The following is a 14,209-nucleotide window of genomic DNA, read 5'->3' on the forward strand; positions in this document are numbered from 1 at the left end:
AGAGCAGTGTCCCAAGGGCCACATGGCTCTTCAGGGCAGTGCTGGCCTTTGGGCGCCTGGGGGTATCCTGTGGGCAGGATCTTGTCTGCCCACAGGGCCGCTAGGAGGGGCCAGGCCTTGGAATACCTCTGTTTCCTTCCCAGACCTGCCTGGTCACCCCCTGGGGAAGGCAATGGCAGGTACTTGGCCTGTCCATACTCCGAACCTCAGCTTCTGCCTCGGTAAAATGGGGATCATCACTGTTTCTTGCTGCATGGGGCTGGGTGAGGAAGCAGTGAAGTTGCAGATGTTGGGGCCTGTGGTTGGCTTTACCTGGGTTTAGGACCTGCAGTTGCTCAAGACTCAGACTGAGATCCCAACAGACAACTGCCTCTCCCAGTGACACACAGGCCTGGACTCCCTCCTGCTGACCCCAACTGGCCTCAGGAACCCAGGCAAACAGGCCTAACCCGACACACTTTATGTCAGAACTGAGGGCCCCTGGGCCCTCCCAGCTCCTTGCCCCCATCTGGCTGCCTGATCTCCCTTGCCTGCCTCCTTCTGGTTCTTTATGAGGCTAGGAGCTCTACCTTCGGTGAGGACCACCTCCCCTGCCTCCTGGAGCAGGGGCCTGGACTGTGCCTGCAGCAGGCAGATGTAAAGTAAGGCCTGACTTCTCCCACTTGCCGGGCAACCTTGGGCAAACCCTGTCATGTCTCCGAGCCTCATTTCCTCTACCCCATGGGGCTGGTGGCTGCCCGAGGTCTGTAAAGCAGTTCTGGCCCTCAGCGGTACTCCACTGATGGGTGCAACTGCCTGGGTCCCCCATGTGGGTGTCTGCCTTTCCCCAGGCTCTGGCATGCTTCACCCGGCCCACTCCTCGGAGGACCCACCTGCGTGATGCAGGCGCCCGTGAAGGCCACAATCACAGCCACCACATTGACTGTCAGCTGGAACTGCAGGAACTTGGATATGCTGTCATAGACGTTGCGGCCCCACATCACTGCCTTGACAATGCTGCTGAAGTTGTCATCTGTCAGGATGATGTCCGAGGCCTCCTTGGCCACGTCTGTGCCTGCAATGCCCTGTGGGGATGGGGACAGGAGCCTGGGTGGGTCAACGGAGGAGGCAAGCAGCTCTAGTAACACCATCCTCACCGTCTGCACATCCTCAGTTCTACACAACCCCCCACATAAACACACCCAACTGCCAGCACTGCCAGATCACACGGGAGCATGCACAGATACAGAGACATGTTGCACACACACACACCTGTTGCACACACATACACTTACTCCTAACAGACCTAGCCCCCTGGCCTCTGCTTTTAGGAAGCCTCTCCCTGGTCCCTTCCCCACCCCCAACCCAGATCCATTAGTGCAGGGAACCTCCCTCTGCCCTTCCAGGGAGACCCTGGGGGCCAGGCTGAGCTTCACGAACCCTGGGCACATAAGGTGGATGCTGGACAAGCTGAGGTGGACTGGGGGTTCTGCACTGACAGCCTGAGGCTGTATTGTCTATGGTCCCCTAACCTTCTGCCCATGAGCTCCTGCCAGATGCTGCCCTGGGCCCCCTGCAAGCCGCTCCTACCATGGCAAAGCCCACGTCTGCCTTCTTGAGTGCAGGACCATCATTGGTGCCATCTCCTGTCACAGCCACCACCTGCCGCTGCTCAGTGTGTGTGCTGTCGATGATGCCTGTGGGATGGGGCGGGAGTGTGCTCAGGGCTTTCCCCAAAAGTCTCCAGTGCCTTGCTTGTCACAGTCAAGGAATGAATTTCCGACCTTCATCTCGCTGGCGTTCCTGCGGCGTCTGGCCACCGCCTCCTCCTCGCACCCCTGACCCCATCCTCCTCGTTCTCTCTGATCGTTCCTTTCTTCCTCCATCTCCCTCAGGCTGCCTCTCCTCTGTGGGTGCTCCATGCAGCAGGATCCCCAGGACACTGGGCTGGGCACAGCCTCCTCTCTAGCCTCTGCCCTGCCACCCCTGCCCCTCGTGGTTGTCCCCAGCTCCAGACTCACCCATATCTCCCAGCACCAGAGGGGATGTTGGGCACCTTAGCCCAGTGCTGGCTTGCAGCTCTCCATGGTCTGGGCATCCTTGCCTGTCTAGAACCCTCTTTTCTCTGCAGCCCACGGCCACACCAGCAGCCACCCTGGCCTGTGCTCCAGGGGCTCTAAGGTTTTGCTAGGGGCCTACCATGAGCTCCACCTGTCTGGGAGGTCCAGTCACACCTGAGATCTGGCTGTGCCATTCACCCATGACCCCTGACCCACTGTACTGGCCTTGATCTCTCTCCAGACATTTATCTTCAATAAAATCCTCAACAAATTACAGAATGGACAGATGACACGTGGTCCCTGTCACTAAGCTGGAACCAGTTGAAAAGGATGGGTGAAAATATCACTGGACATGTGTGGAGTTTATGGGCAGGACAGAGATTTGTGTGTCAGCCTTGACATATCCCCCTCTCATTCCACACATCAAATGTATCACCAAGGTCTGAGGGTCCTGGCTCAGAAATCCCATGGAGTCCTCCCACTTCTCTCTGTCCCCATCCCTTCTACCACCAGCATCTCCATACCCCCTTGATACCCTGGGCTCCCCTTCCAATATGCACAGCAGCTCCAGGGTCCTTCCAACACCTGAGTCTGAACCTGTCCCTTTGCATCACCTGAGAGTCATTCTTCAACTGCCCACTTGGTCTCAGAAGGACATCTGCATTCTTGGCTCCGCTCATGAAGTCCTCCATGGTAAGGACTTGCCCGCTCTCTGATCACCTCTTCTCTCATCCCCGGCCACCCCTAATCTGTGATTTAACTACAGGAATGGCTCTTGGGCCTGCAGAGCTGGTTCCATTTGGGCCTGGAAGTCTTTGCCTCTGGGCTTTCATAGTGCAATTCTTTGCCCTGCCTGAAACACAGGGCCTTTCTCCTAGACCCCAACCCACCTTTTGTGGCCTGTGGTCTGACACCAGCAGAGGGTCTCAGATCACCCTTCTTATCTCCCAGTGCAGCCTTTAGCTCTGTGTAGGGAAACCAGCTACCTAGTATCTGCTGGATGGGCCCTGGACCATGGATTCCAACAGGCAAAGGCCATGGCTACCAAGAGCAGCACACGGTCCTCCATGAGCATTCATCAAGGCAATGGGTGAGGGAATGAATAGCAACTGGATAAGAAATGGGGATGAACTGGGGTTCTCCTGCTTGGGCGTCTGCAGTTCTGGGGTTCTGTGTTTCTGTTCCCAGGCCAGATTCTCCTTTGTTAATGTCCTAGGGCAACATCTCTGGGAAAGGAACCCAAGATGTCCTAGAGATGACCTCAACCAGAAGCCTTCCTTGTATGGCCACTTTACAGATAGAAAAACTGAGCACCAGAGTGGGAGGGAATTGCTTCAGATCACAGAGCAAATCAGTGGCAGAACCAGGACTGAACCCAGGGCTGTGTGACTCTGAAAGTACCCATCATCTGGCACTTGGGTGGGCTCAGGAAGGGGTGTGCCTTCTCCCTGGAGGGAGAGGGAAGGAGAAAGATGTTGGTCGTTGGCCTCATCTCAGGCTGCTCTTCTCAGGATAGCCCACCCTTGAGGGACTGGTTACAAATGTTGGTTAGGGGCCTCAGAGACCAAGCAGATTAAAGTCTCAAAGTCCCAAGCTCTGGGGCCAGAGAGAACATAAGTAAAGCCCATGAAGTGGGCTGAGTGTCAGACAATATGGAGTGTCAATGGAGTCAAACGTGAGAGGGCAGGGTCTATATAAAGTCACTGAAATTCAACATAGAAAAGTCACTATCCCACCCAAGTAAAACATGCCTGTGGATCCCATTCAACCTTCAGGCCATGAGTTTTGACCCCTAGATAGGCTGCCCTATTGCTTCCTATAGTAGCTGAAGCCCAGAGAAAAGATTCACATCCTCCTGACCTCACTGGCCCTTAGGAGCCCTCCAGGGCTGCAAAGGGGATGAAATCAGGATGTTCTAGTTGGGGGAGCCCAAGGAAAAAGCCTGTTCATCCTGGGAAGAAGTGGCAGGTACCTGGGGGAAGGGTGTGGAGAGGCCTGGCACCTGGGCCACAGAATTGCCCGTGCCCATCCAAGTCTTACCTTTGACCAGGGTGTGCTTGTCTGTAGGGGAGGAGCGAGCCAGGACCCGCAGCTTTGGCCAGATCTTGTCGATTCGCTCTTGCTCAATCTGGAGAGGGATGTGGAAGGGGGCAAGTCGGGGGGTCAGGGAGAGAAGCTGAGGTCCAGAGAAAGGAGGGGACTTGCATAGAGTCACTGGGCTCTTGGCACATTGGCTGGCGTCTGGACAGGCATGCAGCACCACACCTCCCCTCCGCCATCCAAGCTCACACTTCTGAAGACATGGGCCACGTACCTCTCCCTTCTCGTTGCGGATCCGCTGATTGAACTCTTTGCCCTCAAGGCACAAGAAGTCCTCCCCAGGATGGATGATGCCACACTTGATGGCGATAGCCCGGGCTGTGTTGATATTGTCGCCAGTGACCATGCGGACTGTGATGCCTGCCCGCTGGCACTTTCGGATGGCTTCTGGGACCTGGGTGGGAGGGCAGGGGCCATGGGAGTGGGCACCACCTTGGGCAGGCCCTCCCTACCTTCATGGATTCCAGACTGAGCCCTGCTCACAACAGCTTCACTGTTAGGGGCCTAGATGACCAGGAGATACTGATGGCACATGGATCATCTCCAGCCCTGCTCTTCCCATATCAGACATTGCTAATCGATTGTGGCACCCTCTGATTAAACTCTGAAGTGGTCTCAGAATTCTACTTTGCAGAGTTCCAGGCAGCCACCACCTATCAACTGTGATATTCCATCTAAGGATGAAACCAATGCTAATCAGACCCAAGCAAGGACTTTGAGAAAGATCCCCCAAAATTCTCCTTCAGATCTCGCCCCAGGTCAGAGTATAGAACACTCTACTACTACACAGGATCTTGTCCCTGCTTTATCCAAACGCACATTTCCTGCAAAGTCAATGATAAATACGTTTGTGTATTATGTTTTTTGGAGGGGGAATTGCATTTTATTTATAGAATGTGATACCGGCTTAGAATAAATGCAAATGACCATCTCATGTAAATTATGACATTTCCCTGTGAGAGTAAGACATGCCTCCTGCCCTCTCTGTAATGAGTGACATCTGGGCCAATCAGGCCAGAGCAAAGCTAGCCAATCAGAAGCCAACAAGGCCACACTCCTGCCCAAGCACTCAGTTCCCAACATTATGCAGAGCTGTGGATTTGGCCAGCAATTAGGATGCAAAAGCCAGCCTGGAGCTGCCAGAACACAGATCAACTTTACAGACAACACAGATTAACTGAACAAAATTCTTCCCCATCAACAGTGATAGATAATAAAATAGTAAGGCAATATTTACTGCAAAGAATAATTTTTTTGAGCATGAGAGGACATGTCAAGGGCAGAAAATCCTGTGTACTGAAAGACCAGAGCATTTCAGAATCTCGGGCCTGGCGGGGCTGAGTCCCACAGCTCCACCCCTGCACATCCCCATGCCCAAGAGCTCACTCTCACCCTGGAGCGTCGTCTCAAGGAGCTGACTCTGCCAAGTTGCTTTTGAGAGATTGTGGAGACTGTTTGAGGCTGAAATGTGTCCCCCCAAAGACATGCTGAAATCCTCATCCCCACAACCTTGGAATGTGACCTTACTTGGAGGTAGGGCCTTTACAGAGGCAATCAAGTTAAGATGAGGTCATTGAGGGGCCCTCATCCGAGGTGACTGGTGTCCTCATGGTGAGGGGAAATTTGGACATGACACACGCACTGCAAGAAGGCAGAGATTGGGGTGATGCTGCTGCACAGCAAGAGGTGCTGAGAATTGCCAGCAAAGCACCAGCTGCAGGGGGAGCAGCCCAGGATATGTCCTTCCCACACAGCCTCTGAAGGACCAACCCTGCCGACACCTTGATTTTGGACTTATGCCTGCCAGAACCATGAGGAAACACAGCTCTGTTGTTGGGGCCACCCAGACTGTGGCGTTTTGTCACAGCAGCAAATACAAAGAGTGAGAATATTGGTCCACTGGAGAGAGAGTATAGAAGGGGACGGAATGGGAATGAAAAAAATTCAATGAAGATTAAATTAAGAAAATAATATTGGTCCAGACCATACCTATTGATAACTCCTGCCTGCTAATCCTCTTTCTGACCTCAGGATTTTAAGAATAAGGATCAACCTTGAAAATACGTGGCCTCTGTCCACACCTGTCTATACCACCATCTTAAGTGAGGTCACTGTCCAGCTCCTCCTCAGTCTCCCTGCTTCTGGCTGTGCCCCTCTCCCCTCTTTCCAGTGACCTCCAGCAACCTGAAGTTCAGCCCGTGATGTCACCCTCCTTCCAGAGCTCCACCTGCTGCTTCTGGAGAAAATCCAGACTCCTGAGAATGACCACCTGGTAGTGGGGTGAGGGACAAATGATGTGGAGAGGCAGGGTCCAGGTCCAGGTAAGGAGGCCTCTCTGGCTATGCATTCCCTGAGAGACCTGCTCTGTGGTGACAGGTAGTAATCTCCCTGTCACTGAGGGACTAGCACAGGTGAGCTGACCACATTGCCTTGTAGGTGTTTCCAGGGCCAAGGAAGAGGTGTTTCTGGGGCCTGCTCAGGAACGGGGATCACATGCACCAGGTCCCTGCCTCATGCCACAGTAGCTGCGCACATAAGCAAATGTGACCTCTTTTTACGGAGCCGGAGGGAATGGGGATGTGGAAAGTCTAAGATCCTGTTTACATAATCTATCATGTCCTCATAATGCCTGTAGCCTGTGCTGCAACCCGCTGCTGTCTTCTGTCCCAGAGAATAGGAAAGATCCACTGTTCTTTTGGGAACACATACTTTTTCTGGCTCCTGCACTGAAAGAAGTAATTTAGGTTGTTTGTTTTAAAGAAATTGGAAAACTACACTCTCCACTCATTGCCTAGATCTCCTGCCAGGTGTTTCCGACAGATGGTTGGTCAGCCTCTGCTTGCATGCCTCTGATGACAGGCTGCTCACTGTCTCCAAGGCTGACTGCTTTACGGCGAAACAAGTCTATCGTGTCCTTCCACATATTTCACTCAAGTGTTCTTTTTCCAGATAAGACAGTGATTACTCTGGGTCAGACCTGTACTCTTGTATGGGGACAGCGTCTTTGTCTTTGGCAAAGATCTGTATAAAGGGCTCTGGAAACACAAAGGAGGATGCTGTTACTTTAAAAGGAAGAGGATGGGGCGGAGAAATCTCTGATAGCTTCCTGGAGAAGACATTTGAGCTTCTTCTGCTCAGCTAACACTGAGGCTCTGGTGCCTGGCACACTGCCTTGGCTGGGACTATGTAGATGGCCACTTTATTGTGCTCCTGGCTGCAGAAGACCGTCCCATGAAGTGCAAAGGCAGAGAAGGTGGAAGGGGACTGCAGATCAACCACTGTGAGTGATCTGGAGGAGCTGAGGCTGAGAGGGGGACCATGAAACTGAAGAGGGGCCTGAGGTCTGAAGGCGCAGGAAGCAGGGACTTGCTCCCTCGGGCCTAAGAGCCATGGCAAATTTTGAACTGGGACGAAGGTGATTGGCTCCATGTTTTAGAAAGACTTCTGCTTTCAAGACTGCCTCAGGGAACTAAACTCTGCCTGCCTGGAACCATAGCCCAAGGGTCTCCTCTAAATAAGTCGGCTGGGGAGAAAAATGAGACTGATTATTATGACCTCCACACTTTTGTCTTTGCAGTGGAAGTTTCCCTGCTTCAGGATAGAGGACTCAGGGCTTTGCTCTGGGTGCAGACCCAGCCTTGGTGTCCTCACCTACAAAATGGGGATGATAGTCTCCACCCTTCGGCGAGACTGGAGGATTCTGTGGCAAGAGCCGAACAGCACCAAGCAGCCACATACTCCTAGTCGTCTTCTTCTTCTTCTTTTTCTTTTTCTTTTTTTTTTTGCTGGGGGAGGGCAGAGATGCAGATGCCATGGGGTTGGGGTGAAGTGGGCATCTGGGCATGAGGAGCCAGAGTTGTGAAGTGGGATACCTGCCCATGACTCTTGGGTCAGGTACCTTACATCCTGTGACCTGCCTCAGATGTGGGGGAATTTGAGATAGACCTGGAAACACTCGAGGAGCCTCCCTGGCCACCTTGAGATGCTCTACTTCCTTTCTGGGCAGAGGCCCTCCTAACTGGACACCTTTGCCGTGCTTCAATCCTGCCCTGCTTCATGCTCTTGTACGCTATGCATCTACATTCCTCCTTCACCGATGTTTCCTTAGGCTGTAGGCTCTGGCGGGGGGGGCGGGGCACTGCCAATTCTCAGAACACTCCAGGGGGCCTGGCACAGAGAAGGTGCCCTGTAAATGCGGGGCAGTGTGAACCATCTTTTCAGTTAAGTCCCTTGAAGTCTGACTTGGGGCATGTGATTTTATACATAGCTAGGTGAATGGATTTAGATAGGGAATGCAAACCCTTTACAAATTAGGTCCAAGATCCGTTTCTGGCCTTCTTCTCCCTTATCAATTCACCTGGGGTATTCACTAATTCCCAACATTTAGCATCCCTTCCCACTTGCTTGCCTTTGCCTGCGCTGTCCCCTCTGCCTAGAATGTCCCTTCTTTCATCAGAAATGCTCTCTATTTATGAGGCCATCCTTGCTTGCTCCAACCCACTGGGGCACTTCCATCACCTGCTCTCAGTACTTCCTCCTATTGCTCACTTATTCATTTATTTGACAAACAGCTATTGAACATTTAATGGTTTTGGGCACTAGGGACCCAGAGATGATTAAAACTCATGCCCCGGAGGCATCAATCTGGTTGAATTATACTTTCCACATAGATAATATAGCTGTAAATTTTTTTTAAAGATTCCTTCTTTCGCTAAAATTATCCTGTTTCTCACTGGGGAAAAAACAGCTAGGAAATGGGTGCTTCCTGTTTTCATAAATAAAGGCTTCTAAACATCTGCTGTTTCTGGCGACAGCCATTGCCTGTGACTCCGAGGGTTCCCACACCCAGGCTAACCCAGCAAACCCAGACCACTCTTTCCCGATGGCTTTATCCACACTGGCTTCAATCAGCCTCGGAAAATTTACCTGTGGTAGCATCTTAGGGTAGGGTGTTTGGCAAGCCTGTTTTTATTTACTCTGTCCTTTGTCTTCTTGAGGAAGGAACGCAATCCAAGATTTGCCCCCTTGACAGATGGGGAAACTAAGGAGCCAGAGTTTGTTTTCCTATGGCAGCTGCAATGAGAATCTGAACTTGCCTTTGGGAGCTGAGAGGTGGTCCAGGCTGAGGTTCTCACTCTGGCCGGCCTCAAGGCTGCCCAGGAGAACCTGGCACAAAGACACTCACTGCAGGCACAGATGTTCCCCAAGGGCCATCCAAGAAACTGGTGAGGGTGGGTGCCTCTGAGGCGGGAGCCAAGGAACTAGGTGTGGCATCAGGGCTGCTTCACCCCAACTGTGCCATTGGACCTTTTGAATTTGGCTCCATGTGCATAAATTACTTAGCCTAAAATAAAAACTAAAAAGTACAGTCTCTCAGGCCTTGCATCCACCCCTGCCCTCTGGGAGGTGCTGAATCAGCAGGTCAGAGCTTTGTATCTTCAGGTAGTGTCACCAGTAACCTCCTGTGTTCCTTTCTTATGAATGCCCAACTTTCCCATTGTTCCTATGGAGACACTAAGGCCCAGGGAAAAGATGCATCAAGGTCCTCTGTGAAGGATTAGAACCCATGTCTCTCGTGACACACTACTGTGTCACTTCAGTAAGCCACTGCTCTCTAACACAACTTACGACTTCTAAATCTACATCCTTGGTGTGCACATGAGAGAGAGGTCACCAGCAGGGGGTGTTTTAACTGAAGGAAGTGAAGAAAGGTGTGAAGGGAAGCCTTCCAGTTAGCTGGTTCAGAAGGTCAGAACTTGGAAGGGACTGGAGGGACACCTGGGCCAAACTCCCATTTTACAGATGGGGAGACTGAGGCATAGTGAGGGGCAGACTCTGGGTGACCATGCTGCCAACAGAAAATGCCAGGGACCAGCTCAGCCCCTCTCAGGCCTCCTCTCCCCTTTCCTCATTCTCCTGACTTAGAGCTACTTGCCTTTCCTTCTTTGCAGCACCCAGGACAAAGTCCTGGGGCAGGAAAGCAGAAAACCTGTTCTAATCTGGATTCCCTCAGCCACTTAGAATGAGACTGTGGGAATGTCACTCTCCCTGTTTGGGCCTCGGTGTTTTCGTCTGCAAATTGGGGGTGCAGGAAGGTGTTAAGACTAGATCAGCAGTGCAAACCTTGAGTTGCACCCCCTGCCCCCCGTTAGTGGATTGTAAAATCAGTTTCGTGGGTGGTGGCCAGCATTTCAAAAAGAAAGAAAGACGAGAATGGGAAATACTTAAGTGCACCACATGACTTTGTGAGATTCTCATTTTGGTTACGTGTGTGTGTTTAATGAGTCAGACATAAAATACATTTCTTATTATTGTGGTCATAGCCAAAAAAGTGTGTGTCCAGTGCTGCTCTCCACCCACCTTAGTGGTGTTTTTGAGGCAGGGTGAGGAGCCAGCAGCTTCCGGCATGTGGGGCCAGAGGGGGATTCTGGGGATGGGAAGATCAGGGCAGCCGAGGGTGGGCCTCACACACCGTGCAGGGACATGTCTCCGTGGCTTGTAAGGAGATAACGCATCATGGTGAAGCCTGAACCCACTAGCAGCTGGGAATGAGCAGGCGCTTCACGGGGGGTGGGAGGGGGGTGGGGCTGAAAAGTGTCCTGTCTCTCCAGGGGCAGATGCAGTCAGCAGGGAAACACACGGGCTCTGGTGCCAAGTGCCAGGGCATTCGTTGCCTTTGCTGTTGGGGCTGTGGGTGAGGGTGTGCAGGCGTGTGTGTATAAGACAAGCACCAGGCACAGCGTTAGAAGACTGGGGTTTAAGTCCCATCTATTCTCATTCATTCCTTTCACAAACACTTACCAAGCACCTTCCATAAGCCAGGCTCCTTATCGGGGGCTGTTTGTGTCACTGGGCCCAGAATAATGACTGTACTGGGAGGGGCAGAGAGGAAGGGGACCCACACTTATGGACCAGCTATCCTGTCCCAGCCACCCTGCTTGTTGCTTATATGTGCATGGTCTGAAGTTGTACAGTATTCCCTGTGTGTGTGTGTGTGTGGGTATAGAGCATACTATTATTATCACATTTACAGATGAGGGAACAGGCTCAGAGGGATTATGTAACTGGTCCAAGGTTACACAGCCAGTAATGTTAGGACTCAGCATCTCAGGCTGTTTGATGTCTGAGCTCACACTCTTGACCTCTCTCCCTGTTGCCTGAATATGAAAGTCCATGTCTGCGACCTTCTTGTTTCTTCTGGTCTTTGGAACCAACATCAGGGCTGGAAACTTGGTTGATACCTTGTCTACCCACTTTCACTTGAAAGCAGGGAAAACAGGCTTTAAGAGGAGTGAGGAATGCCCAGAGGCCCCCAGAAAATGGAGTTGGGGCAAGTGGGGAAGACTGAAGATGCCCTTGGTGGAGGAAGATGGCCCCTGGGGTATTGTCACAGGGGCCATCTACAGCCATGGCCAATCTGGACCCAGCCAGAGCCTGGCCAGGAATCGAGTCTGGGCCCAGGAGCTGTGTTAGTCCTTGAAGGAAGCGGAGGCTGATCCCTTCTGTACCTTGCCTCATGTCCTGGGCTCTGCTGCCCACAGCAGTGTTTTGGAGACTTGAGGTAGCTCTCTCCTCAGTTACAACCTCTCTCCCCACAACCTCTCACTGGCCTGGGCAGCCTGACTAACCACCTGCATCCCATCCTTTCTAACCCTGCAAACCCCCAGTGCTGAATTCTTGGCTCAGATTCAGCTAAAGGAGCCTGAAGACCTAGTGTAAGCTGGGCACCACACTGGGTGTACTTCATACATCACCTCCCTGGATCCTTATGGGGAGGGCTGTGCTGCTGTGATTCCCCTTCCCTTCTGCTTGAGAATCTGACCTTCTGCTAACTTTCTGGCTCTGTTCCCTTGGAAACCTGATAAAGGCAGACTCTCAGCTGTGGTCCTAGGTGAGCTGGCCAGTGTGAACTGACCAGTAATCTGGATCTTGATGGGGAAAAACTTAAATGCTGATGGGGATACCATACTTGGGGCTTTCCTGAGTCTGGTGACCTCATTATGGCATCTCTTTTGCAGAGAGCTAGGAATCCCATGAATTTGTTACAGGAGATCCTGGCTTCTACATGGCAAGGGGCTTCTGAGGCAGGGCAGCCCTCATACCTGTTCCTTTGGGGGTCAGTGGGAAGGTCTAGGGTGGCTGGGTGAATGGTTCCAGGACTGCTTGTAGGCTGTGGTTTCTACAGTGTAACCTGAGTAGATCGATGCCAACTTTGGCCTATGCTTGTCTGGTGAGTCCGAATGTTTAAGAGCTGGTAAAGAGAAGACCCTGTGGGCGTCACAGGGTAACTAAGCCTCAGAGAGGTGAGGCAACTTTACTCCAGGTCACCTAGCTGACTAGACTCCCAGCCTTGACCTTCTTCCCTGATCTGCTGGTGATGGTGGCAGAGAAGTGGGGGGGGGGTGTTGCCTACCTCAGGCCGCACAGGGTCCTCGATGCCCACCACACAGATACAGGTGAGGTCATTCAGAATGTCATTCTCATTATCCCAGTCAGGCTCGGGGCTGCCGGGGAAGTCGCGGAAGGCCACACAGATGGTGCGGAGCCCATCACAGGCCATGGGCTCAATCACCTTCTTCACCATATCATCCCGGTCACGGGGCCGGAAGACCCTGGGCTCACCTGCTGTGTTAAGGATTTTGCAGCATCTGAGGGAGGACAGGATGGAAAAGGATAAGGTCCATCCAGGGGCCTAAGGATCTTCCCTCTGACTTGTTCAAGCTCACCTTCCCCTCCCCAGGGATGCCCAGCTGGCTGTGATGGGTCATCCAGTGCCCCAGCAGTCCATCTGCCATAATGCTTCAGGGCTGGTTCAGGCCCCGTGGGCCCCAGGTGGGAATGAAATCAGGACCAGTCAAAAAGAAATCAGTCAGCCTTCTGTAATATCTGCCCCAGTCCACTCAGCAAGAGCAGGTTTACTTTGATCTCTTTTAAAAGGTGAAAGATTTATACGATCTGAAGAGAAATCAGAGTATTACTTTGATCTCTTTTATATTCACAAAGTTTCATATGAAAAAATCATTCTGCAACTAAAATGGCCTTTGAAGGACATGAAACTTAGGCCAGTGGTTACCGATCCTGCTTGCATACTACAGTGGCTCGGGGAAACAAAAAATAAATGCACACCCGCGTGTGGGCCCTACCACAGAGGTTTCCCATTCAGTGTGTCTGGGCTGAGTCCAGGAAACAATGGTTTCTTAAAGCTCACTGGGGTGATTCCAGCATGTATGTAGCCAGGGTCCAGAACCACTGCACTAGATAAATCCTCTCAAAGTACAAGTGGGGAAACTGAGGGCTAGAGTGGGGGAGTGACTTGCTTAGTTCCCCAGGCTTTTTTCTAGCACCTGGAGTCAGAGGAGACTGGCTAACAGTGCAAATCACTACCATCCACCAAGTCTATGTCAAGGGAAGTGAACTAAGAGAGATCTAACTGTGATAATGCCTAGAACTTCCTACTAAAAGAGAAAGAGGAAGAGGACTCTCTACAGACATTTTAAAGAGGAAATAGTGGCCCCGGAGGTGATCTTGCTGTGGGACAGTGGGCAGGGCCCTCTCTGAGCCTCTGTGTGCCGGATGGCTCCTCTGGCCAGGCTTACAGAGCAGTCCGAGCTGTGTCACTCCATAGTCCCTGGCTCCCTGCTCCCCTGCCCGCTCCCCCGCCCGCTCACCGTGCCACTTACTTCTTGAGCACGATCTCAGACGCGCCCTTGCTGTACATGCGGAAACTCTCATCAGGCAGCTTGATGACTGTGCTCATGGACTTGCGCACAGAGTTGAATGTGTACACTTTGTATAACTTCTCCTCTGGCATCTGGTTGCGCACGGGTTCATAGTCCTGCTTCAGGTCCAGCACAAAGCCCAGCAGGCCACACTCAGTCTTGTTGCCCACCTGCCGAGGCAGGGCACCCTCCTTCTCTGGAGGCTGTGAAGAAAGGTGGGGGAGATTCAGAGGGGGTAGCCTCTGTGGTCTGGGAGGTGGGGGCCAGGCTCTGGCCACCCTCTCTCCTCTCAGCCAGCCCTTTGCCCTCCCCCTGCACCCTCAGCCCTCTGTATCCCAGACACAGTCCTGG

General features: G+C 52.4%; 1 protein-coding gene across 11 annotated transcripts in view; it reads right to left on the reverse strand.

Moving 5' to 3' along the window:
• Positions 1 to 14,209, reverse strand: part of ATP2B2 (ATPase plasma membrane Ca2+ transporting 2) — a 494,651-nt gene that overhangs the window by 20,199 nt on the left and 460,243 nt on the right. For all 11 annotated transcript variants that reach the window (XM_053668978.1, XM_053668979.1, XM_053668975.1 and 8 more), the window contains 6 exons: positions 13,820 to 14,061; positions 12,553 to 12,787; positions 4,354 to 4,533; positions 4,080 to 4,167; positions 1,570 to 1,676; positions 873 to 1,064 (listed from right to left, as the gene is read on the reverse strand). In XM_053668978.1, the coding sequence (XP_053524953.1) occupies positions 873 to 1,064; positions 1,570 to 1,676; positions 4,080 to 4,167; positions 4,354 to 4,533; positions 12,553 to 12,787; positions 13,820 to 14,061 (1,044 nt within the window). The remainder of the gene's footprint in view (positions 1 to 872; positions 1,065 to 1,569; positions 1,677 to 4,079; positions 4,168 to 4,353; positions 4,534 to 12,552; positions 12,788 to 13,819; positions 14,062 to 14,209) is intronic.

Source organism: Artibeus jamaicensis, unplaced genomic scaffold, assembly GCF_021234435.1.
Source record: "Artibeus jamaicensis isolate MK-2021 breed Jamaican fruit bat unplaced genomic scaffold, CSHL_Jam_final contig_519, whole genome shotgun sequence".
Classification (NCBI taxonomy): Eukaryota; Metazoa; Chordata; class Mammalia; order Chiroptera; family Phyllostomidae; genus Artibeus; species Artibeus jamaicensis.